The 24,410-nt window shown below is 47.1% G+C and overlaps 1 protein-coding gene across 7 annotated transcripts in view; it reads left to right on the top strand.

Annotated features, from left to right (window-relative positions):
* The window catches only part of LOC135187052 (glypican-5-like), a 620,448-nt gene that overhangs the window by 336,098 nt on the left and 259,940 nt on the right, over window positions 1-24,410 (top strand). For all 7 annotated transcript variants that reach the window (XM_064165391.1, XM_064165390.1, XM_064165389.1 and 4 more), the window contains one exon: window positions 19,167-19,287. In XM_064165391.1, the coding sequence (XP_064021461.1) occupies window positions 19,167-19,287 (121 nt within the window). The remainder of the gene's footprint in view (window positions 1-19,166; window positions 19,288-24,410) is intronic.

Here is a 24,410-nt window from a genome sequence, read left to right as displayed (position 1 = left end):
CTGTTGGTGTTCCACCCTTAGGAGAACAATAAAGGTTGATTGTCCTGATCTATGCAGTTTGGCAGTTGCAAAAGGAAGGAGCTGGATGAAATCTATCAATCTTTTGGTGAGCTGAACAGGTAGCTCATAGCTTCTGCAATAAGTATTCCTTCCTCTATAAGGGATAAAACTTTGGTGCTTTGGAATGATGAATTCATCTGTCTTGCTGGTGAAAAAGATTAAGCAAAAGGGAAGGAGTTTAAAAACTCTTGAGTCAGGAGATTTGAAAGTCTTAGTGTCTGATCTCTTTCTATGTGGCATTTACTCCTATTTACTTTTTAGTTATAGATAATTTATCATCACCATCTTACTGATAAAGTTTTTAACCTGGAAATAGGAATAGATTGGAACTGTGTACCTCACACTCCTGCAGTCCAGAAAGGGTCAATAACTCTTCCATCTGTGGCTAAAGGAGCAAATATTGCTGTAAGATACTAAGGCTTGGGTGGAAGTGAAGGTGCTGGAGCAGATAAGAATTGCCTTGAGTAGCTGTGCACAAATCTGTTGCAAACACTGTAAGGGATCACAACTGAGTGTGTGTTAGTGCATGTTTGGAATGCCAAATGGTCAGCAGCCACAACAGCCAGGGCAAGTGAGGAGCCTACAGAAAGTGCAGCTCTCATCTGCCTTGTACTGAAGCCTGGACTATTCAAATAGCTCTTTCACTGCATGATATAGAATCATAGAATCAACCAGGTTGGAAGAGACTTCCAAGATCATCCAGTCCAACCTAGCACCCAGCCCTAACTAATCAACCAGACCATGGCACTAAGTGCCTCATCCAGTCTTTGCTTGAAGACCCCCAGGGACGGTGCCTCCACCACCTCCCTGGGCAGCCCATTCCAATGCCAATCACTCTCTCTGTGAAGAACTTCTTCCTAACATCCAGCCTATACCTACCCTGGCACAACTTGAGACTGTGTCCCCTTGTTCTGTTGCTGGTTGCCTGGGAGAAGAGGCCACCTCCCACCTGGCTACAATGCCCCTTCAGGTAGTTGTAGACAGTAATAAGATCACCCCTGAGCCTCCTCTTCTCCAGGCTAAACAGGCCCAGCTCCCTCAACCTCTCCTCATAGGATTTGTGCTCCAGACCCCTCACCAGCTTTGTTGCCCTTCTCTGGACATGTTCCAGCACCTCAACATCTTTCTTGAATTGAGGGGCCCAGAACTGGACACAGCACTCAAGGTGTGGTCTGACCAGTGCTGAGTACAGGGGCAGAATACCCTCCCTTGTCCTGCTAGCCACACTGTTCCTGATGCAGGCCAGGATGCCATTGGCTCTCTTGGCCACCTGGGCACACTGCTGCCTCATCTTCAGCTTACTATCTATCAGTACCCCCAGGTCCCTTTCCTCCTGGCTGCTCTCAGCCACTCTTTCCCCAGCCTGTAGCGCTGCTTGGGGTTGTTGTGTCCAAAGTGCAGAACCCTGCGCTTGGCCTTGTTAAATCTCATCCCATTGGCCTCTGCCCACCCATCCAGCCTGGCCAGGTCCCTCTGCAGGGCTCTCTTACCTTCCAACAGCTCCACACCTGCTCCTTGCTTGGTGTCATCTGCAAACTTACTGATGCTGGACTCAATGCCCTGGTCCAGGTCATCAATAAAGATATTGAAGGAATATTCTATCTGATCTGCTCCCTCTGTCCCCTGAGTACCAGCTACGGAGCACCAGCTTTGGCAGTGGGTGGTGGCTTTGTCAACGTGGCAATATGTGTAGGCATTGAGAGAGGAGTGAAGTGAGGTAGTGAGTCACCTCAGAGAGTAGCCTGGGAAGGTTCTTCGAAACTGGCATGAAAGAGAGGAACATGGTTTGGAATGAAGTAAGCAAAGTCAGGTTCCTGTTGGCATTCTCCTCAGGGTAGATAAGCATGGGGTTCACTGTTGTGGAGACAGTGAACTTGAAAGTGCTGCAGTAGCAGCAGTATTCAGCAGCAGTCATGCTGCACTCTTGGTCTCAGCAGTAGTTTTGACTGTGGAAGTACCAGACAGATGTGGTAGGGACCCAGGGCTGCTCAGAAGGAGCTGTAGGCTGCAGTGAGCATGATGGGGGGGGGGGGGGTGTGCCAAAGCCAGAAGGGTTAAACCAAGACTGTCTGAGTGCAGAGTTCAGTCCCTGAGTCAGGTTCATACAGGCTGCAGTTCATGTATTCGTTATTGTCAGCTGCTCATTAATCTCCCATGTGTGTCCAACTGTATTTGGAGAAAGTGACTTCTGAGCAGAGCTGGGATTTTGACCTCCTAGCATTAATGTATTTTTGTTATGTTTTGGTTTGCCTTTAATGAGCCACAGGCAAGGTCATCTCCCTGTGACATAAGTCCAATACTGTGCAAATTAGGACATTCCCTGTTTTGCTTCATAAAAGTATCTGTGCTGTGATCATAGGATCCTGTTTTGTGTACCTGTGGCCATCTAGCAAGCCTAATTTGTATCAGCAACCAAGAATTCCAGGCCTACCAAAACTCCTAGCAACTAAATATTGATATTAATTCCCTCTCCCATGCTGTGAAGTTTAATAAAAGCCTGCCTTGATGCTTTTGTTAAGAGCTCAAGTCCTTTCCTCACTTGAGACTGCATTTTCTTTTTTACTGAGTCAGTCCTGTTCTCCAGCAGTGTTTTCCACCTGGCAGGTTAGAAAGTTAGTCCTGTGCTTCCATTTGTCTTCCACATCCCCCAGACAGGGTGCAAGCTGCCAGCCTCTGAGAGATCCTCCATGAGGATTTAGCTCGGCTCTCTTCTCCTGTTTGTGCTTGAAGAGTACTCTCCCCTAGCCCAGGAGTTGCTGAGAAAAAGGTGTTTCAGATTAGCTTTACTTTCTCCCTGAGGAATAGCCACAGATGTTGCTGTGAACAGTATACACTGGTTGTTTATTGTTCTATGTTCTGTTCTGTTTCTCAGATTCATTTAATGGAAAATGCTCTTTATGCTGCCAGTTCCCAGTTAGGTTATCAGGGTTTGGGTTTTTATCATTTTCATTGCTCATTACATTCACTTTGATGGGTATAGAGGTATCATTTGCATGTCCCATAGAGTTTATTCCACTTGAAACTAAAGAGCTTTCCTATCTGATGTTATTTCAGGCAACTACTTTCCTTTCCTCAACATAATAAAGACTGTCCAATTAGCTTCTGCAGATTTCTTTAGTGCTACCTTGGTGCCTTAAAGGTAGTATTAACTTTTCGTAGGATCCTACAATCAACCAGGTTGGAAGAGACCTCCAAGCTCAGTCAGTCCAACCTAGCACTGAGCCCCAGCCAATCAACCAGACCATGGCACTAAGTGCCCCAGCCAGGCTTGGCTTCAACACCTTCAGAGATGGTGACTCCACCACCTCCCTGGGCAGCCCATTCCAATGCCAATCACTCTCTCTGCCAACAATTTCCTCCTAACATCCAGCCTATACCTCCCCTAGCACACCTTGAGACTGTGCCCTCTTGTTCTGTTGCTGCTTGCCTGGCAGAAGGGCCCAACCCCACCTGGCTACAACCTCCACATACCTAGGAAGAGGATGTGGACGGTTTCACACTGTAATAACTTTTTCACACCCCTTTTCAAGCATTGTACAAGTACCCAGTGAAGCTCAAGTCTTAGCATGACTGAAAAAGAATGTGAAGTGATGCTACTGCTACCTGTGCTTTCCCTCCCTGCATTGCTTTCACTGCGACTTCCAGTGTGCTCATGGGCTGGCATCACCCTGTTGCTTGAAGCCATCTGATAACTTGTTTTTGTACCTGCAGTCTTACAATTGTCTTTATCACCTAGACTGCAGATCTTTTTAGCCCTACAAAAGCAGGAAAAGACTACTGCAAAAGCCATTTGAGTTGTGAGGGTTTGTTTTCAGTTATCCCATTAGCACTCTGTACTCGTCTCGTCCTTTCCCATAATTACTAATAAGCAGGATTATTTGTGAAGCTTCCTCTGAAGCCCATCAGAAGAGTTCTGGCAAAGAGAGCAGTCACACCGTGTCAGTTCTGCGACACAGCCTCAGGCTGTGCCAGGGGGAATTTAGGCTGGAGGTGAGGAGAAAGTTCTTCACTGAGAGAGTCATTGGACACTGGAATGGGCTGCCCGGGGAGGTGGTGGAGTCGCCGTCCCTGGAGCTGTTCAAGGCAGGATTGGACGTGGCACTTGGTGCCATGGTCTGGCCTTCAGCTCTGTGGTAAAGGGTTGGACTTGATGATCTGTGAGGTCTCTTCCAACCCTGATGATACTGTGAGACTGTGATACCAAATCTTCAGGGCAGCTGAACTCATTCTGTGCTAGGCTTGAGCTTTCTTCTAGGCTGTTGGCAGATGTTTAATCACCCAAAATGAACTCTTTATGTAGGTGTTTTTAAGCAGATAAAGCTTCCTCCTGGAGAACAGTGCTGCACTTGCTCAGCTGATCACTTGGAGCACATGAAAGTCATAGAATCAGTCAGGGTTGGAAGAGACCACAAGGATCAGCCAGTTCCAACCCCCCTGCCATGCCCAGGGACACCCTACCCTAGAGCAGGCTGACCACAGCCTCATCCAGCCTGGCCTGAAACACCTCCAGGGATAGGGCCTCAACCACCTCCTTGGGCAGCCCATTCCAGCCTCTCACCACTCTCATGCTGAAGACCTTCTTCCTCACAGCCAGCCTGACTCTCCTCACCTCCAGCTTTGCTCCATTCCCCCCAGTCCTGTCACTCCCTGATATCCTAAAAAGTCCCTCCCCAGCTTTTTTTGTAGCCCACTCCAGATACTGAAAGGCCACAGTAATGTTTTTTCAATGTGCATAGAGGTTCTGATTTTCATTTAAGGTATCCAGGTTTTACCCTAGCATGGCTCCACTGGCATCAGTAGAACTGCTCCTGCTCTCCACTGGCATAAACTGCCTGGGTTGTTTCCCTTAAAACCAAACCAAGCACCCCACTGGTTTTCAGGGTACCCAAGAAGTTACAATGTGTGACACAGCAGCCTGCAGTCCTGCATGCAAGGGCCTCAAACGACCTGGAGCTTCCAGGATTTCCCAACATGTGCCCTTGCAGAGCGTGGTGTGCAGGATGCTGTTTTTAGGGCACACCTCCGTCAGCTGCTCCGGGCAGTTCAGCTGCTGCCAGTGCTCTTTGTTGTGAGTGGAGGCCTGACTGAAGCCACTCCTGTAAACAAGGAATAAATCCAGCTGAGTTAGTGGAGCTAATTGCAGAATGACTTACTGCAGCAGGCCAAGTAAATAAATGTTACAGCCATGAAATCGTCCAAGGTTTAATTCTAGAGAGCACTTGGACACTGAAGGTTTCAAATTGGATAGATTGGAAGAAACTGGTTTATAAGACAGCCCCCAGATCTGCAGACCTGGGCATTTTTTAACTCATGGCTGATGATTGAAATTGATCAAGTTTGGGTTTGGTTGTTTTTTTTTGACGAAGATAACTGATTATTGTGGAGCAGAGTGGGGGGACAAGGGACACTGCTAGTATCACAGTATCACAGTATCATCAGGGTTGGAAGAGAATGTTAGCATTGGAAGGGACCTCTGAAGTATCACAGTATCACAGTATTATCAGGATTGGAAGAGACCTCACAGATCATCAAGTCCAACCCTTTACCACAGAGATCAAAGCTAGACCATGGCACCAAGTGCCACGTCCAAGCTTGCCTTGAACAGTTGAAGCCAAGCCTGGCTGAGGCACCTAGTGCCATGGTCTAGTTGATTGTATAGGTCTGGGTGCTAGGTTGGACTGGATGATCTGGGAGGTCTCTTCCAAGCTGGTTGATTCTATGATTAAACTGATGATTTTCCAAAGGTAACTTGTCCAGCCATGAGTCCATTCCCATTGACACATGAATGCTAACTGACTTCTTGAGAAAGAAAATCCTGAGAGGGGTGGAGTTAATTCTGATTCTTTCAGCTTCCCTTCTTTCTCATTCAGAAATGAAAATTAGAGACACATCCACATGCAGAAGGTGTAGCAAGTAGCTACTGTTCAGTGACCACTAAACACTTTCAAAATTTACATCCTAAATTCTCATTTGAAATAAGTCTTGTCTTCAAAACTTTTCAGGTTATAATAGTTTCAGTCTAATGAATAATTCTCTTTATGAAATAGGAGTCCAGAATAACTTTCAGGTAACTTAAAGATTTAGGGAGCTAAGCAAATACCATGTGAAATGAACTCTTCATCTTCCACACAGTAGGTGTAGATATGATTATACAGCTTTTTATTATATATATATTGCTTTTCCCTGGCTAGCTTTAAAAGGATGGGATAGAAGATTTAGTTCTGGCTTCATTTCTTCTGTGGTAGAATATTCAACTATTAGCAGCATGACGCTTGCTAAGGTCCTCCAAGTCAACCCCTCTGCCAAAGCAGAGCCACCTAGGGCAGGTCACACAGGAGCTCATGCAGACAGGTCTTGAAAGTCTCTACAACCTCTTTGGGCAGCCTGGTCCAGTACTCCCTCACCCTTACATTAAAGACATTTTTTCTGCTGCTGAGATGGAACTTCCTGTGTTCTAGTTTGAATCCACTGCTCCTTGTCCTATCACAGGACACCACTGGAAAGAGACTGTTCCCTTCTTGACACAAACACTTCAGTTATTTGTAAACATTAATAACATCTCTCAGTATTCTCTTTTTCAGACTAAGCAGCCCCAAGTCTCTCAGCCTTTCCTTATAAGACAGATGTTCCAGTCCCTTCTTACTCATCCTCATAGTCCTCTGTTGGACTCTGCAGTATATCTCTGTCCCTCTTGAACTGGGGAGCCCAAAACTGGACGCAGTACTCCAGATGCAGTCTCACCAGAACAAAGTAGAGGGGAAGGAGAACCTCCCCTCATCTGCTGGCCACACTCTTCATAAGGCACCCCAGGATACTGTTGGCCTTTGTGTCTACAAGGACAAATTGCTTACTGACCACCAGGGCTCCAAGGTCCTTCTCTATGGCCCTGGTTTCCAGCAGGTCAGCCCCGAGTCTGTATCAGTTCATGACGTTGTTCTTCCTCAGGTGCAGGACTCTACACTTAATCTTACTGAACACCATTAGGGTCCCCTTTGCCCAGCTCTCCAGTCTGTCCAGGTCTTGCTGAATGGCCACACAGCTGCCTTCTGTGTCAGCCCAGCTTGCTACCATCAGCAAAGTTGATGAGGGTGCACTTGTCCTGTGGAACATCTTAGGGACAGCTGAGTGAAAGGAGAATCCTGTGCTGGTTGATGCTTCTTCCTGGAGAATGTTGTCTAACCACCAGCTCTTCAGGAAAAAGACATTTGCTTTGCTTCCTTCAGGTTGCTTACTGAGTGTTGTGGTAGGCCTGATAGGCCCAACATCAGCTTGTACATGCCCTGCCTTGCCTAGGCAGGTTTTTCTGCTGCACCAGAGAGGCAAGCATGGGAAACCAGCACAAAAGGACCTGGAGCCACTGAGTCTGGCCTGCCCAGGGTCCTGTAGTGTGAGGTACACACAGTTTGTGCCTGCCTAGTGCAAGGCTGTGCTGTTCCCAAATTAGGGAAAGTGAGCCTGTGGCTTTGCCTGATACGGTAAGGTTTGGCTAACTGCCATCCTGAGTGGCTGTTCTGTGGCCAAAGGGCAATTAACCTCGGCCCACACTGATAAAAGGAGACACACAGGTGAACAACCTGCTTTGGCTTCCCTGCTTTGCTGCCCTGCTCTGTGCCTGCTCTCTCTGCTGTGCCCAGCCCTGCTGCTCTTGCACACTGCCTTATTGCTGCCTGCTAAACTCCACTGCTGCCAGTTACCAGGAGCAGACCCTGGATGCCTGCACGCGGTCAGCCTGTGTGGCCAGTGTGACACCATGCTGAGACTGCACAGCATCTGCCTCTGCACCTGAAGGTGCTGCCTAGAACCCCTGGACACATACACAGATGGTCCAGAAGCAGCCAGGAGACAAGGTCAGAGGTTGTCTGCGTCCTGTCCCCAGAGCCGGGAAGATTCAAGCCTCAATGTCCAACCAGACAGAGTCCCCTGAAAGCATTTGGGCACTGTCTGGGCTGTGGCTAAGCCCTGCAAGTGAGTAATAATAATCTGTGAGTAAATGCTTCAATGCCTCTTTGTAATTCTCTGCTGTCTTCTGCCATAGAGCACAAAGAGCTTGGGCCCAGCCACTGGGCAAATGGCACATTGGCCGTGAGCAGCGCTGACTGCAGGAACCTTCTCTCCCAGTTCAATTAATGTTCATGTATTTTGCTGGTTATTGCTAGATGCAGATATTAGCCATAGAATGTTTCCATGACCGTGTAAGAACTGAAATATGATTAAAATGAGTGGTTGGGGGTGGGGAGAGTTCTGGATAGCAACATTAATAATCAATATTAATGTTGGGAACTATCATCTCACATCAATTGATTTCCCCTCTTCAGCACTGAGGGACAAGTTACTCTGATAAGCAGGTGTTGTGAAGGGGTAATTCATTAATGCCAGATGGTATTTTTCCAACATTAATATTGTTTATCAGTTTTGATATCAGAACTCTCGCTGCCCTCAACCAATTGTTTTAATGATAATGGGATTCTTGCACAGTCATAGAAACATACAGAGGAATAACCAAACCTAGAAACTTGTAAAACTATATAAACATTGACTGAACTGGAAGAGAAGGCTCCTGCAGTCAAATACTGCTTGCCCACTAGATGGACTCAGGGAGCCCCTTTCTGCTTATGGCAGAAGGCAGTGGTGAATTGCAAAGAGGCTTTAAGTATTTACTCACAAAATATTGTTTCCCAGCCTGTGGGGCTAGCTACAGCTTCAGACAGCACCCAAATGCTTTCAGGGAATTCTGTTACTGTCTTGCCAGCTGCTGAGACTTCTGATTCTTCCCAGGCTGGGGAAAGAGGCAGACAATCTCTGACCTGGTCCTCTGGACAATCTCTGTATCCAGGGCTCCTCATCTTGGCAGGAGACTTTCAGGTGCAGGCAGGATGTCTTGCAATGTGCAGTCTCAGCACAATGCCACGCTGGCTGTGCAGGCCAATCACATGGAGGCATTCAGAGCCTGTCCCTGATAAACTCGAGACAGTGGAGTTTCCAGGCAAACAAACTCAGAGCATCAGAATTTGTTACTTTGTGACAGAGCTAGCTTAGAGTTCAGCATAGCATGGCAAGATGCAATGAGGCAGTAAGCAGTGGCAGCAGGCAACAGCAGGCATGACTACAATGGCAGAGCACATTGTGTTTACCTGCATATCTCCTTTTATTAATGTAGCCTGAGACTAACAGACCTTTGGACACAGAGTAGCAGTTAGCCAAGCTCGACCATATTAGATGAAGCCATAGGCCTGTTTTGGCCCAAATTTGGGAACAGCATAGGCCTTGCACAAGGCAGGCACAAGCTAAGCCTGTGTACCTTGTTTGCCACAGGATGCAAACAAGTCTGGGCAGGCAGAGTCCTTAGACTCAGTGGCTCCAGGTTCTTTGTCCTCTTTGCCATGGTTGCTTCTCCCCAAAGCAGAAGGAGGGAGAGCTGAAAACATGTCTGGGCAATCCAGGACATGGATAAGCCTATTTTGGCCTGTCAGAACTACCATTACACCAGATAAGAGATATGTAATTGAAACGCACTTTTCTTCTTCTTTCCATTGTGCAAGGAGGTGGGCAGAAGGTTAATGAGATCAAAGCTGATAATGATTTCAGATTATGCAACCATACAAGTGTTTTGCCACAGTTCTTCCTGGTCAGTGCACACTTCTGTGTGCCTTGGATAGAAAGGACACAATTCCTTGCAGAGCTCAGTATGTCAGTCGCATGTGCCGGGGGCTGCATCTAAAAGCTACAAGGGAAATGTCCAGAAAGTCTTAATTTGGAGACAAAACACACTGCTGTAGATCAGCAGATAGATGTAGATACACATAACTGAGTTTCAGGCAAACCATTTCAGCCCAAAGGTCAAATTATGAATAACTGCACGACAAAACACACCATCTGGTGAACTGTGCCTAATGCAACTGAATTAATTGCTCAGTGGATCTCAAGGCCAGTTAAATAGTTTATCCCTTGCTTCTTACTAAATGACATATTCAAAGCTCTTCCCCTCCTTCTCCCTCTCTAACCCTTTCACCCTCCAGATCATTCAGTGGTGGTGTCTGCTCTGACAGTGCATTGAGCACATTGTTGGAATAAACAGGTTCCTTTGGAGGTTTGGTAGCAAATGAGAGCCTGCAGTCAGTATCTAACTTTCAAACACAGAGGCCTAAAAGGATGTAATTTTACTGCATTTTAGGCATTATTTGCAGAGTGCTATCTACTTCTGCATGGTTTTACAGGTGTGACAGTTTGGGAGTTGCCTGCCCCCCACTCTTATGAAATCACCCAGCCTAGACTCAGCTGAGCTGGAAGCTAAGGACTGAAGCTTTATATTCACAGCTTAGCACAAGACACAAGCAGATAGTTACAATATTTACAGCTATAGACAGAAATAGACAAGGTAAAGGTAATACAGAAACACAACTCCCCTCCCAGAAACCTGAGTCCCCAGGAGGGGCTCCCAACCACCCTTCCACCTTCTTTCCACCCCTCTACCTTATCCCAGAGTTTGCCTTACATGCAAGGTGAGTTTGGAGGATCTGCCAGGGGGATTAGAAGCAGAAGGATTAGTTACACAGAACGCAGACCAGGGAGAAAAGTGCAGGCACACAGAGACACACACTGACTCCCTGATCTGTATTTATGTTCTTGCTTTTATCCATCTCAGCAAGCCTATGAGTGCAGCAGCCATCACCATTGTTTCCTTTCCACAGCCTATCACCTAATTTCTCTCACTAAAATGTTCCAGCTGGGCTCAAACTAGCACAGCAGGCAACACAGGTCTCAAGGATTGTTTTCTGTTTAAGAATTTATGTGCCAAGATGGAAGGAAGCAGAGCTGGATGTGAAACAGCAGTTGTAAAGACTAGCTTTGTCTCAGCAGTTTCATGGTTTTGTTGGTTGTAGAATGAGTGGCTGACTTTCTGTAGAGCCCTCTGGCTTGGGCAGGCTCTTAGACAACCCTTGCTGTTTAGAAGACCGAGAAAACATTGTTTTTTAGGTAGCCCAGCGTGCAGGTTTTTAATGTGCTTTTTTCTGCTGGGAGGAGAGGGGATGATGACAATTGCATTCAGACTAAATTCAAGTTCTGGGTATCCTGAACTTCCTCTAGAAATAATTCAGCAATGCTCTGGGTATCAGGAGCTTCCTCTATGGATGTTTCAGAAATGCTTGATGCACAATACAGAGCCTGTGAGGTGCAGTGTGGAATCTTGCTCTGTAATCCCTCTGGTGACTACATGTGCTGGAGCTGATGGCATTCAGGAAGGGGGCAGGCCATTAGCCACTGCATCAAAGCTCAGTGCATGGTGTAGACAGAACAAGGGGACACAGTCTCAAGTTGTGCCAGGGGAGGTGTAGGATGGATGTTAGGAGGAAGTTGTTGGCCAACCTTAAGTGACATTTGAAAAAAAGAAAGTTCTGCTGAGGTGTGGTTTTATGGAGAAGAAAGAAGTCATACAAGAATGGTTGCTGTCTTCTTCCCCTGTTAATGCCTGATGATGTAGCACATGTGTTCCTGCTTGTATAAAGGCATAGGCTGGATGTTAGGAGGAAGCTCTTGCAAGAGAGAGTGATTGGCATTGGAATGGGCTGCCCAGGGAAGTGGTGGAGGTGTTGAAGCAAAGCCTGGCTGGGGCACTTAGTGCCATGGTCTGGTTGATTGGCAAAGGCTGGGTGGTAATTTGGACTGGATGATCTTGGAGGTCTCTTCCAACCTGTTTGATTCTATGATTCTGTGATTCAGGTGCTTGCTGGCTGCTAGTGGACCAGCTCAGGGTGATAGCACCCTAAGGAATATGGAGTAGTGGAAATAGTCTCCCAGCATGCCTGATCAGTAATGCTTGGAAAAGCTGCATGCAAGAGTGTTCTCTGACACTTGCAGCCTGACTGCTGTGGTCTTCTGCAAGAAGGAGGAAAGGCAGTGGTTTGTATTTATCTTTGAGGGAATCCTATACCTTGATCCCTTTCCCTGTGAGGAGTAGCATCTGGCTTTGTTTTAAAAGAAGAGTTTAGACTCCAATCTCTTAACCTATCTCTATTTATACAGAACATAAGCCCATCTGCATTCAGTCGAAACATTTCCACATGGAAACAGCACTTCACTTTTTACCTATTTCACCTGTAATGAGCTGTGTTAGCTGAGATCCAAACTGCTGGCTGCTGTTCTGATGTACTGTAAAGCTGGGGCTGGGGGGGGGGTTGCATAGCTAATATATTTTTGCTTGGCTTTTAAAGTGTCAAAGCTTTGCCCAAACAATCAGTGGAATGACATTGACATGAGGCTTGGGGTCTGGATGAGAATTCTGTCTGCACCACACTCTTCCTCGGGCTCCAGTGTAACAATTACTTTCAGGATTGCTCCAGTGACAATATTTTAATACAACTTTCCTGGCTGTTCTTACTGACATTTCTGGGTTTAGTATGAATAAAGTAGCAGAGCTGCAAGCAGAGTTAACAATTCTGTACTACAATATTTCAGTGGAATTGCAGATTATTAAATAAAGCAAGCCAATTTCTGATCTTGCTTAATGTACATTTCCAGTAATTCAGGATCTGATGTCAACAAAAAAAATGGTTTAGATAGTGCAAAGGAGTGAAGTAATCAGATTATCTTTCAGGAAATGTATAGTGCTTATTTCCAAGTCTTTTTTGCATGATACAGAGCTAGCAGATGGAGTCACAGTTTACAAGATAGGAGTTGCAGTCTTTTTCTGCTCTAGCCTTTGGTTCTTGGCTGTGATGGACCAGAGGAATTTCTCTGTTCTCACTGGCTGTGCAATTCTTCAGTTCTCTGCCCTGACCCCTTCTCCTCAAGAGGTGCAGCCCACCTTCTCTAGCCTCACCACCTTTTAGTTTGAGTCTTTCTGGGCTTGGGTTCATGACAGAAGTGATCTCTCAGTAAGAACACATGGGGCATGCAGAGATTACAGGTCGTTATGGGGAAACCCACATTGGTTTTGTGGTGCTCTTCAACACTTTTACTTCTCTTTACATCAGCCTTTTGCACCACTCATCTGGCAAATCAGATCTAGTTCACTACTGCAGAAGGTCTGTAGTTGCTTTTCTGGGCATTTTAGGTTGTGCAGGTCACATTCTAGACCACAGCTGAGCCAACTCTTATGTGCTGGAGCCTTGGGTTAGTAGGTAGATGTAGTTCTAAGTGATGGCCATACTGAAGCTATGGAGATCAAGGAGATAAAGAAGTGATGTAGGATTCACATAACTCATGCATCCTTTCTCTAACATCTGAAATCTAAGTCATCTACTTCTGTAAATCTAATTACAAGCTCTCTGGGCAACAGAAGTATCTGTGCATAATGAATGTATAATTAGAGCAAGTATTTAAGCATAAGTGGAATTTCATGAGTGTGAGCATCTTCTTTGCCTAGGTGAACTGTGAACTCACTCCTGCTCAATAGTCCTGTGTTCCTCATCATCCCTGCAAGTGTTTCAAGAAATATGTGGACGTGGCACTTCAGGATGTAGTTTTCTGGTCATGGTGGGTTTAGGTCAGTGGTTGGACTTGATGATCTTAGAGATATTTTCCAGCCAAAACAATTCTGTGATTCTGTGATTCTAAAAGGAGAGTTGGCTGAGATTGATTTTTTTGGCTGTTTGAGCTGATTTCTAGCTCAGACCTAAAAATATTCAGAACAGAGAAACTTAGAAGTAGAACCTCTGAGTGGAGAGGTGGAGATTGTAGGGATAGGCCACAGAATGGCAACAATGGATAAGTTGATATCCTTTTGTGGGAGCATCAAGAGCTTTATGTCTGGAAGCACAGCTTGGACCTTCCCCTTGCTGCTTCTGCCACTTCAGCTGCGCCTGCTGCTATCTTCTCCTGCCACTGTTTTGGCTGCTGCTGCTTTTGCTGCTTTTCCTCCACTTGACCCCTTCCCCATCTTCCTTAAGGTTATTCTATTTCTACAGTAGTTTATTCTCCTTTTCCTGGTGTATTTAAACTGCAAGAAATACAACTCCATTTTCCCCTGGCTTTCCAAACCAACCCGTGTTGTAGTGAGTGTACTCTACCAGGGGAGGGATTCCCCCTAACCCAGGACAACTTTCCATGTCCAGTCCCTGTGAGGATGCTGGCATTACTGTTGCTGCTGTCTCTGAATTGGTTGTGTGCAGTGCTGAAGGTTTGTAATACTACTTAGAGGCATTTAATGGAGGCTTGTGATTCACAGGGGGAAAAAAAGCAGTATCATGAATAAGGCACAGTATCATTTGCCAAAAACCTCCCTAACCAACTTGGAAGGGAAAGCAATTTTGCATTCTTTATCCTGGATTATAATGACATAAGCCTCTAGAGAAATTCCAGCAGCTCTAAACATGGGTTAAATGGAAAGCAGTCAAGAGCAATGCAAAGGAAAAGTCTTGCTTTTTGTTGCTGTTGATGAGTTTCTGATCAGACAAAGAAATGCACACAGAGAATCACTGAACAGGCTTGGGGAGGCCATGAGCTGACCCATTAAATTAAATTTCTCCTGTATTGCAACTAGATGATCTCAAAAAGCTGTGTCAGGTGCCCCTGTACATCTGCAGTGGGTAACCACGTACTTGCACACAGTGAATAATGAGGAGCACCCAGCAAATAAAATGATTTGTGGTTAAAGCTAAGGGCAGGAGAGGGGCAGCAGAGTTCCTGTACTGTCCAAATGAATTGATGTGGATTCATACCATAGATACCAGTCTTGACTTCAAAAGACTATTTCAGCTGAGTTCTTCCCAAGGAAGGTCCAGCTCCCTGAATCCATGTGTGACTTTGGACCCTGAGCATCATTTTGCACATAGCACTGCCTTGTGAAACTCTCACTAGTTTATACTTGTGTGAGTTACACAGCAAGGAAAATTAGAGCAGTGAACCAAAAAATGCAAACTCACAGAAAAATGATTCCCTTAATGTTTGTCCTCTAAATATTATTTGGCTATCAGTGAAAAGACCAGTGCCAAGTGGCTCCCTCAGGGGTCAGTGCTGGCACCAGTGCTGTTTGACAGCTTTGGCAGTGACATGGACAGAGCAATCAGTGCAACCTCAGCAAGTCTGCAGATGGCACCAAGCTGTGTGGCACAGGTGACTTGCTAGAGGACAGGGATCCATCCAGAGGGACCTGGACAGGCTGCAGAGGTGTGCCCAGGCCAACCTCATGACATTCAACAAGGTCAAGTGTAAGGTCCTGCACCTGGGTGGGTGCAATCCCAACCAGATGGTTGGGGAATGGCTGAGAGCAGCCCTGAGGAACAGGCCCTGGGGGTCTGGGCTGGTGAAAAGCTCCACAGGAGCCTGCAGTGTGAGTGCAGCCCAGACACAACCCTGTGCTGGGCTGCAGCAAGAGCAGTGTGGGCAGCAGGGCAAGGGAGGGGATCCTGCCCCTTGGCTCTGCTCTCCTCAGACCCCACCTGCAGTCCTGGGTGCAGTTCTGGAGCCCCCAGCACAAGAAGGACATGGAACTGTTGGAGCCAGTCCAGAGGAGGGCATGAGGATGACCAGAGGGCTGCAGCAGCTCTGCTATGAGGACAGGCTGAGAGAGTTTGAGCTCTGTAGCCTGAAGAGAAGGCTTTGAGGAGACCTTAGAGTGGCCTTCCAGTACCTGAAGGAGGCTACAGGAAGGCTGGGGAGGGACTATTGACAAGGTCTTGTAATGACAGGACAAGGGGGAATGGGTTTGAAGTGGCAGAGGGGAGATTGAAAGTAGCTGTTAGGAAAAGTTTGTTTGCAGTGAGGGTGGTGAGACACTGGCACAGGTTGCCCAGGGAGGTTGTGGCTGCTCCCTCCCTGGAGGTGTCCAAGGCCAGGTTGGATGAGACTCTGGTGGGAGGTGTGGCGTTGGGACTGGATGGTCCTTGAGGTCCTTTCCAACCTAAAGCACTCTGTGACTCCATGACAACCATGTTTTTTCTCAATTTATCATTTTAAATATTTATTTTATTTTGTTTTTCCTGAGAAGTGACATTCATTGAGGTCACTGCCAAGGGGGGTACTTGCCAGTCCTTTCTCTTTTTAAAGCACACCTTTTACATCACATTATCACTCTATGCTTTGCTAGCAGTTTACATAAAATTTGTTGCTCATCCTAAATGAAATTAAGGTAGGACTGTGGATGGATTTCTTGCTAACAGAGGAGATGAACTGATAACCATCAGCAGCCTGTGCTGCAGAGTGTCCTTGAGCCCATCCCGGAGGCAGGAACTAAGACGATGGAACAGCCTGGCCACAGGAGGCAGACCCTACAAGTTGTTTATATAAGCTTAACCTATCTGTGCCTCCCTCATAGAATCATAGAATCAACCAGGTTGGAAGAGACCTCCAAGATCATCCACTCCAACCTAGCACCCAGCCCTAGCCAGTCAACCAGACCATGGCACTGAGTGCCTCATCCAGGCTTTTCTTGAACACCTCCAGGGACAGCAACTCCACCACCTCCCTGGGCAGCGCATTCCAATGCCAATCACTCTCTCTGACAACAACTTCCTCCTCACACCCAGCCTAGACCTCCCCTGGCACAACTTGAGGCTGTGTCCCCTTGTTCTATTGCTGCTTGCCTGGCAGCAGAGACCAACCCCACCTGGCTGCAGCCTCCCTTCAGGTAGCTGCAGACAGCAATGAGCTCTGCCCTGAGCCTCCTCTGCTGCAGGCTGCACACCCCCAGCTCCCTCAGCCTCTCTTCACAGGGCTGTGCTCCAGGCCCCTCACCAGCTTTGTCGCCCTTCTCTGGACACCTTCCAGCACCTCAACATCTCTCTGGAATTGAGGAGCCCAGAACTGGACACAGCACTCAAGGTGTGGCCTTAGCGGTGCTAAGTACAGGGGAAGAATAACCTCCCTTGTCCTACTGGCCACAGTGTTCCTGATGCAGGCCAGGATGCCATTGGCTCTCTTGGCCACCTGGGCACACTACTGCCTCATCTTCATCCTACTACTCACCAGTACCCCCAGATCCCTTTCTTCCTAGCTACTGTCCAGGCACTCTGTCCCCAGCCTGTAGCACTGCTTGGGGTTGTACCAATCTTAACTAAGCTAGCTGTGCACACCTCTCCCAAGTCAGCATGTAAGTCACTGTGTCACTGGCATGAGCTGGAGAACAATGATCTAACCATATTGGTGCTCCAGTTGTTGCTTCGGGGTGCGCTCGCCAGCCCAGGACCAATCTATTTGGAGAGAGAGGTCTTCCCCTGCCACATTCTGTCAGTTTCAACAACAGAATTCAGGCCCTTTTCTCTGCTTTGAAGTGCTGTCCTCAGCTTCAGCACAATTGGTTTACAGCGAGAAATTCACTGATAGGAGAACATCTGAGATACTGAAGTATGTAGGTGCAATCAAAGTGAAAAATGTGCTGGGGTGTTTCTCTTAACATTTCAGTCCAGAGGGGCACAGCTGATTGCCTCCTGACTTACAGAAATGCCAACAGGGTGAGATCCTCTCAGGCATGGATGTGTGTCTGGAAGAGTGTGGATGCTACCAGGGACCATGGGCTTTAGCATACATGTGCTGATGGTCTCACCTACTCAGCTGTAGTAAAGACATCTTCAGAAGTAAAGATTACACTGGTATAGTCCCAGACTTCTCCCCATGAGAGTGTATTAGCAGAGCCAAGCAACACTGGTGCATTGCAGAAAAGATTGGCAGAAACTGTTTAGTCAGCAGTTAGTGAGAGAAGATTGCTGGTGAGGGACAGGTTGTGGAAGAACAACTGCTGTATCTTGGAGGTCTCTTCCAACCATGTTGATTCTATGATTCTATGATTCTATGATTCCTCCAATAAAGAATGATGGGTAGAGAGAATTCCTGTAGGTGGGTTGAGTAGTGAGTTCTGGATGCAGATATGGCCTGGTGAGGACCATTGGTAGAAGAACAGGTGTTGCTTTGCAGTGTCTCTAGGCAGTGTGGTGGTAAACTGCTAGCCTGGCAAGAAAAGTCCAATCTCACACTGATGAAGAATCTTTTCAAAGTCAGTCTGCAATTTAGTTGGAATTTACTTCAGTCTTGTGGTGTTGAGATTCTTTCTGAAATTCTTTGGGTTTCTGTAATTGTGAAAGAATTATTTATTTGGAAGCTCTCAGCTTTGTTTGCTCCATGGAAGAAGTTGAGGATGTCAGTTATAAAGGTTCAGATATGAATGAAAGGAACTTGCCAGGCTGGAGGCAGAGGCCAATGGGATGAGATTGAGCAAGGCCAAGTGCAGGGTTCTACACTTTGGCCACAACAACCCCAAGCAGTGCTACAGGCTGGGGACAGAGTGGCTGAGAGCAGCCAGGAAGAAAGGGACCTGGGTGTGCTGGTGGATAGTAGGCTGAAGATGAGGCAGCAGTGCCCAGGTGGCCAAGAGAGCCAATGGCATCCTGGGCTGGCTCAGGAGCAGTGTGGCCAGCAGGACAAGGGAGGTTATTCTGCCCCTGTGCTCAGCACTGGTCAGACCACACCTTGAGTGCTGTGTCCAGTTCTGGGTCCCTCAATTCAAGAGAGATGTTGAGGTGCTGGAAGGGCAGCAAGGCTGGTGAGGGGCCTGGAGCACAGCCCTGTGAGGAGAGGCTGAGGGAGCTGGGGGTGTGCAGCCTGCAGCAGAGGAGGCTCAGGGCAGAGCTCATTGCTGTCTGCAGCTGCCTGAAGGGAGGCTGTAGCCAGGTGGGGTTGGTCTCTTCTGCCAGGCACCCAGCAACAGAACAAGGGGACACAGCCTCAAGTTGTGCCAGGGAGGTCTAGGCTGGATGTTAGGAGGAAGCTCCTGGCAGAGAGAGTGATTGGCATTGGAATGGGCTGCCCAGGGAGGTGGTGGAGTGGCCGTGCCTGGAGGTGTTGCAGCCAAGCCTGGCTGGGGCACTTAGTGCCATGGTCTGGTTGATTGGCTGGGGCTGGATGCTAGGTTGGACTGGATGAGCTTGGAGGTCTCTTGTAACCTGTTTGCTTCTATGATTCTCTATGATGTTTGTGACTTGGCTGGTTTGAAGCAATAAATGCTATTGCAGGAAAACTGTTTTTTTATTCTGGTTTGGTGCATTTAAAACCATAAATATTTATTAAAAATATCTAATCCCATTTTCAGAATATTTGCTTTTTCAGTGTTCCATTTAATTTGATTCCAATGGATATGGTTCCACTCACTGATGTCTTGTTTTGTTTCTCTTTTTCAGTTACACCAGCAGAGTTGTTTCCAATGGACTGAAGGCACAGGTTAATAATCCAGAACTGAAAGTCAGAGGACTGGACCCACTCATCAGTAATTTAATTGATAAACTTCAGCACTTTAATAAAGTAAGTAATTTTTAGAGATAGAATCATTTTTCCCTGGGTTTGATACCAGAGCTGAAGCTAAAATTGCTAGGTGGTACTGCTTCTCATGCTCCATCTCCCAGGATCACAGGCCTCAAATAGCCATGGAGTGGACTTGGTACTGAAGGCAGCTGGTTTATGTCTAATGGGGAAAAATCATTTCCCTGGAGGTTGCTCTAATTCCTGGTTGGTTTTCCACAGCTGTCATTTGACAGTCTTACAGTTCAGTCCCAGGAGCATGGAGAACACTCCCAAGCCAGTTCATGTGAACCTTGTTACTGGAGTCAGGCTGTGTGAGCACCTTTGGGAGTCCTGTGATGTTCTTGTGCTGGAGGAATAGCTCCTTCCTTGTGCAGCTTCCTGTTTGCCAGTGGTGCAGATACTATAAACAGATCAAAGGACAGAATTAATCTCTCAGGGTGTGATAGCTGAACTGCATGGAATGCTGAAGTGAGGGCAGAAGGTGCTCCAGGATGAATTAACCTTGTACCTTTGAAAACATTTGTTGACAAGGCTTGTCATCGAGCCCCTCAGCCCAAAAGGGAGGGTAACCTGCCAAAGAGTTTGTCAGAGGCACAATTAACCTGTATCTGCCTCTGTCATCTCTCTGGGTCCTCTCAGACAGTGCAGTTCTGCTTCATCTGCCATCTCTCAGAGCTGGATGTGTGATCCTGTGATGTTACAGCTTCAGCACACCTCTTTGTGAGCTCTTCAAGCAGTGCCAGTCCAAATGAGCTGGAGCTAACAGGTTTAACAGAGATTGATTTTCATTTAAAGGAGGCATGTTTTCCAGTCAGCTTGGAGGAATGCTTACAACAGTGTGTTCGCAGTCAGAAGTGTTTGCACATTAGTCTACTTGTAATCTTTCACCATTAAAGAGTGATGGAGCACAGGGATATAAATAGTTAGTGGAAAACCACTGTAAGATTAAAGTCCACCTTGAGAGTGGGGTGTGCAGGAGGAAGAATACTCTGTCCAGGTAACATGGGAGGAGGAATTGCTTAGTCAGGATCTAGGAGGTTATTAAAACTCTGACTGGGACTGGTGGTTTGATCTCTTGTTTACACCTGCAAAAGTACAACCCTGCTTTACTTCTCAGCAGCCACTGCTGGTAAATCCATGATCTAAGTAGTAATTAGTGTTTGTGCTAAATCCTGCTTGGCTCTAATGTTCTTTTACTGTTCTGTCAGCAGCAGTTTAGGGATTCTTTGCTTTAAGTTGCCGTGGGGGATTACAACAAGCGGTCTGCTGCGGTGCTTAATATGACAGCGGAACAGACATTCTGTGGTCAGATTGATGAAAGGGTAATTCATTATTTATCTGCCTTTGCACCTTATAAAGGAGAGTGTTAATTTACTTTATAAATATTAGATCTATCCATCTGTGTAATGGTCCTCTATAAACACTGACAATAGGAAATAGTTAGAAACAGATGAAATTAAAAGTAGCTGTGTGCAGGAATTTCTTTGTCTGCTGCAGAAAACCAGAAACCTCAACAGTCAGATAATGAGCTGCATACCAATTGTCTTAAGTTATCTCTGTTTAAAAAGCAGCTTCAACAAGCACTTTTTTAGCCAGAAGAATAAAATCCAACCCTTAGCTCTTTCTGTAAGTTGGAAGTGTTGCTTTCTGTTACTTCTAATTCTGCTTTAGGAGGGTATCATCCTTAAGTAAATGTAAGTGCCATCAGAGCAAGGGGCTTAGCAACAACAGATTCCAAGGGTGAAGGATTAAACAGAATACTGATGATTGCCCTAAGATGGTTTGTTCTTAAGTGCTTGCAATCATATCAATTCCTTTGATCATAATTTTAGTAAGATTTCTTCAGAGATCAAAGCATGAAGGAAGTTGCTAAATATCTAAGGCTTTCACATACAACATCAAACATGTGTAGCTGTTTTCTGCTGCTTGAATTTTCACTTCACTTGCGGTATTAATATACAAATAAAAACTGACACCAAGAAGCAGATTAAATCAGGAGTTTAAAGTGTCATCAATAGTCTGTGCAGAGAGGAAGTGTTATGCAGAATCCCATCACTCATTTTGTGGGCAAATTGATTTATTTTTTTCCATCAAATTACTCCTTTATGTTTTTTTTAAGCCACAGAATGATAGAATCAGCCAGGTTGGAAGAGACCTCCAAGCTCAGCCAGTCCAACCTAGCACTCAGCCCTGTCCAATCAACCAGATCATGGCACTAAGTGCCTCATCCAGGCTTGGCTTCAACAGCTTCAGGGACAGTGACCCACCACCTCCCTGGGCAGCCCATTCCAATGCCAATCACTCTCTCTGCCAACAACTTCCTCCTAACATCCAGCCTAGACCTCCCCTGGCACAACTTGAGGCTGTGTCCCCTTGTTCTATTGCTGATTGCCTGGCAGAAGAGACCAACCCCACCTGGCTACAGCCTCCTTTCATGTAGTTGCAGACAGCAATGAGCTCTGCCCTGAGCCTCCTCTTCTGCAGGCTGCACACCCACAGCTCCCTCAGCCTCTCCTCATAGGGTTTGTGTTCCAGGCCTTTCACCAGCTTCGTCGCCCTTCTCTGGACATGTTCAACCTGGAATCAACCAGGTTGGAAGAGACCTCCAGGATCATCCAGTCTAATACATAAGTGGAATCCAAAGAGTGACAAAATAAGGCATTATCTTTGCATCTCTTAAAATGTTTCTTAAGTATTTGACATTTGCAACACTACTGTCCCTGGAGGTGTTCAAAAAAGCCTGGCTGAGGCATTTAGTGCCATGGTCTGGTTGATTGGCTAGGGCTGGGTGCTAGGTTGGACTGGATGAGCTTGGAGGTCTCTTCCAACCTGATTGATTCTATGATTCTACTTTAAGCAATAGTTGCATGTTGCATATCCAGAAGCAATCCTGGAGAGGCAGGAAGCCTGGAGAGCAGGCACCAAAGCAATGCACAGAATGTGCATCATAGGTAATCTGATGTGCTCAGGCCCCAATAGTCATCCACCACTTACTGCTGCTGAAGTGCCCAGAAGAAAGTGAGTCCTTGGATGGGAGATAGATGTTCTGAGATTTTTAAAAGGAGTAACATTTCTGTCTTACCAAAACAAGCTCCAGCCATGCTGCATCTGTCTCTGAGAGTCTGGACCTCTTTGACACTGTCCCCCACAGCAAACTGCTGGCTAAGCTGTCAGCCCATGGCTTGGATGGTAACACTCTGTGCTGGGTTAGGAACTGGCTGGAGGGCCGAGCCCAGAGAGTGGTGGTGAATGGTGCCACATCCAGCTGGCAGCTGTCACTAGTGGTGTCCCTCAGGGATCAGTGCTGGGCCCCATCCTCTTTAACACCTTCATAGATGACCTGGATGAGGGCATGGAGTCAGTCATCAGCAAGTGTGCAGATGACACCAAGCTGGGGGCAGATGTGGCTGGGTTGGAGGGCAGAAGGGCTCTGCAGCAGGACCTTGACCGCCTGGACAGATGGGCAGAGTCCAATGGGATGGCTTCAATAGCTCCAAGTGCAGGGTGCTGCACTTTGGCCACAACAACCCCATGCAGAGATACAGCCTGGGGTCGGAGTGGCTGGAGAGCAGCCAGACAGAGAGGGATCTGGGGGTGCTGATTGATACCCACCTGAACATGAGCCAGCAGTGTGCCCAGGTGGCCAAGAGAGCCAGTGGCATCCTGGCCTGCATCAGCAATGGTGTGGCCAGCAGGAGCAGGGAGGTCATTCTGCCCCTGTACTCTGCACTGGTTAGACCTCACCTTGAGTACTGTGTTCAGTTCTGGGCCCCCCAGTTTAGGAGGGACATTGAGATGCTTGAGCATGTCCAGAGAAGGGCAACGAGGCTGGGGAGAGGCCTTGAGCACAGCCCTACGAGGAGAGGCTGAGGGAGCTGGGATTGGTTAGCCTGGAGAAGAGGAGGCTCAGGGGTGACCTTATTGCTGTCTACAACTACCTGAGGGGAGGTTGTGGCCAGGAGGAGGTTGCTCTCTTCTCTCAGGTGGCCAGCACCAGAACAAGAGGACACAGCCTCAGGCTGTGCCAGGGGAGATTTAGGCTGGAGGTGAGGAGAAAGTTCTTCCCTGAGAGAGTCATTGGACACTGGAATGGGCTGCCCGGGGAGGTGGTGGAGTCGCCGTCCCTGGGGCTGTTCAAGGCAGGACTGGACGTGGCACTTGGTGCCATGGTCTGGCCTTGAGCTCTGTGGTAAAGGGTTGGACTTGATGATCTGTGAGGTCTCTTCCAACCCTGATGATACTGTGAGACTGTGATACTGTGTTCTTCCTTTCATACTCTTTTGCAAAGCTATGTGGTTCTGAAGATCAGACTCATCTGTTGCTAGGTCAGTTTGCTGAGGTTTTGGAGTGCTGTCAACTCCAGCTACGTTCAACAGGATTCTTCTTCCTAGAAGATATACCTTAGTTCAGCAGTTCATTTCTGGAGCAAACATAATTGCTGCTGTCTTAGATCCCCTTCCACCTCCTGTCTTCTGCTGCTGGACCCCAGCCCCGTCATAGCTGCAGGCTCCTTGCCCTTTGCAAGGAGTCCCACCCGTGGTGCAGCAGAGTGGGTGAGTCTTGAGATAACATGGGCCTCTGGCCACTGAGGTAACCATGCAGCACAGGGCAGTGAGCAGGAGTGGCTTGTCACTGCCCATGCAAAGACTGGGTGGGGCACTTAGTGCCATGGTCTAGTTGATAGGGCTGGGTGCTTTGTTGGACTGGGTTGTACCTGGTTGATTCTATGATTCTATGCAGAAATATCTTTCCCATCCTGCACTAGCAGTCTCTGGTGTCCTGTAGCCACTTCTTTGTTAGCTGTTTGTTAAGAATTCTCCACAAATGTAAAGAGATTAATCATAGAATCAATTAGGTTGGAAAAGACCTCCGAGATCCACCCAATCCAGTCCAAGATCCAGGAAAAGACCTCCAGGATCCAGTCCAACCTACCACTCATAATAACTTCACTGATCCTAAATCTCATGGACACAAACAGAACATTTGTCAATATGTTTTCCATAGACTCATAAAATGGTTTGAGTTGGAAGGGAACTGAAAGACAATCTGCTTCCAACCTCCCTGCCATGGGCAGGGACACATTCCACTAGACCAGACTGCTCAAGGCTTCATCCAACCTGGCC

Source organism: Pogoniulus pusillus, chromosome 26 (assembly GCF_015220805.1).
Source record: "Pogoniulus pusillus isolate bPogPus1 chromosome 26, bPogPus1.pri, whole genome shotgun sequence".
In the NCBI taxonomy this organism is placed as follows: domain Eukaryota; kingdom Metazoa; phylum Chordata; class Aves; order Piciformes; family Lybiidae; genus Pogoniulus; species Pogoniulus pusillus.
This window is presented reverse-complemented; position numbering and strand designations above follow the sequence as displayed.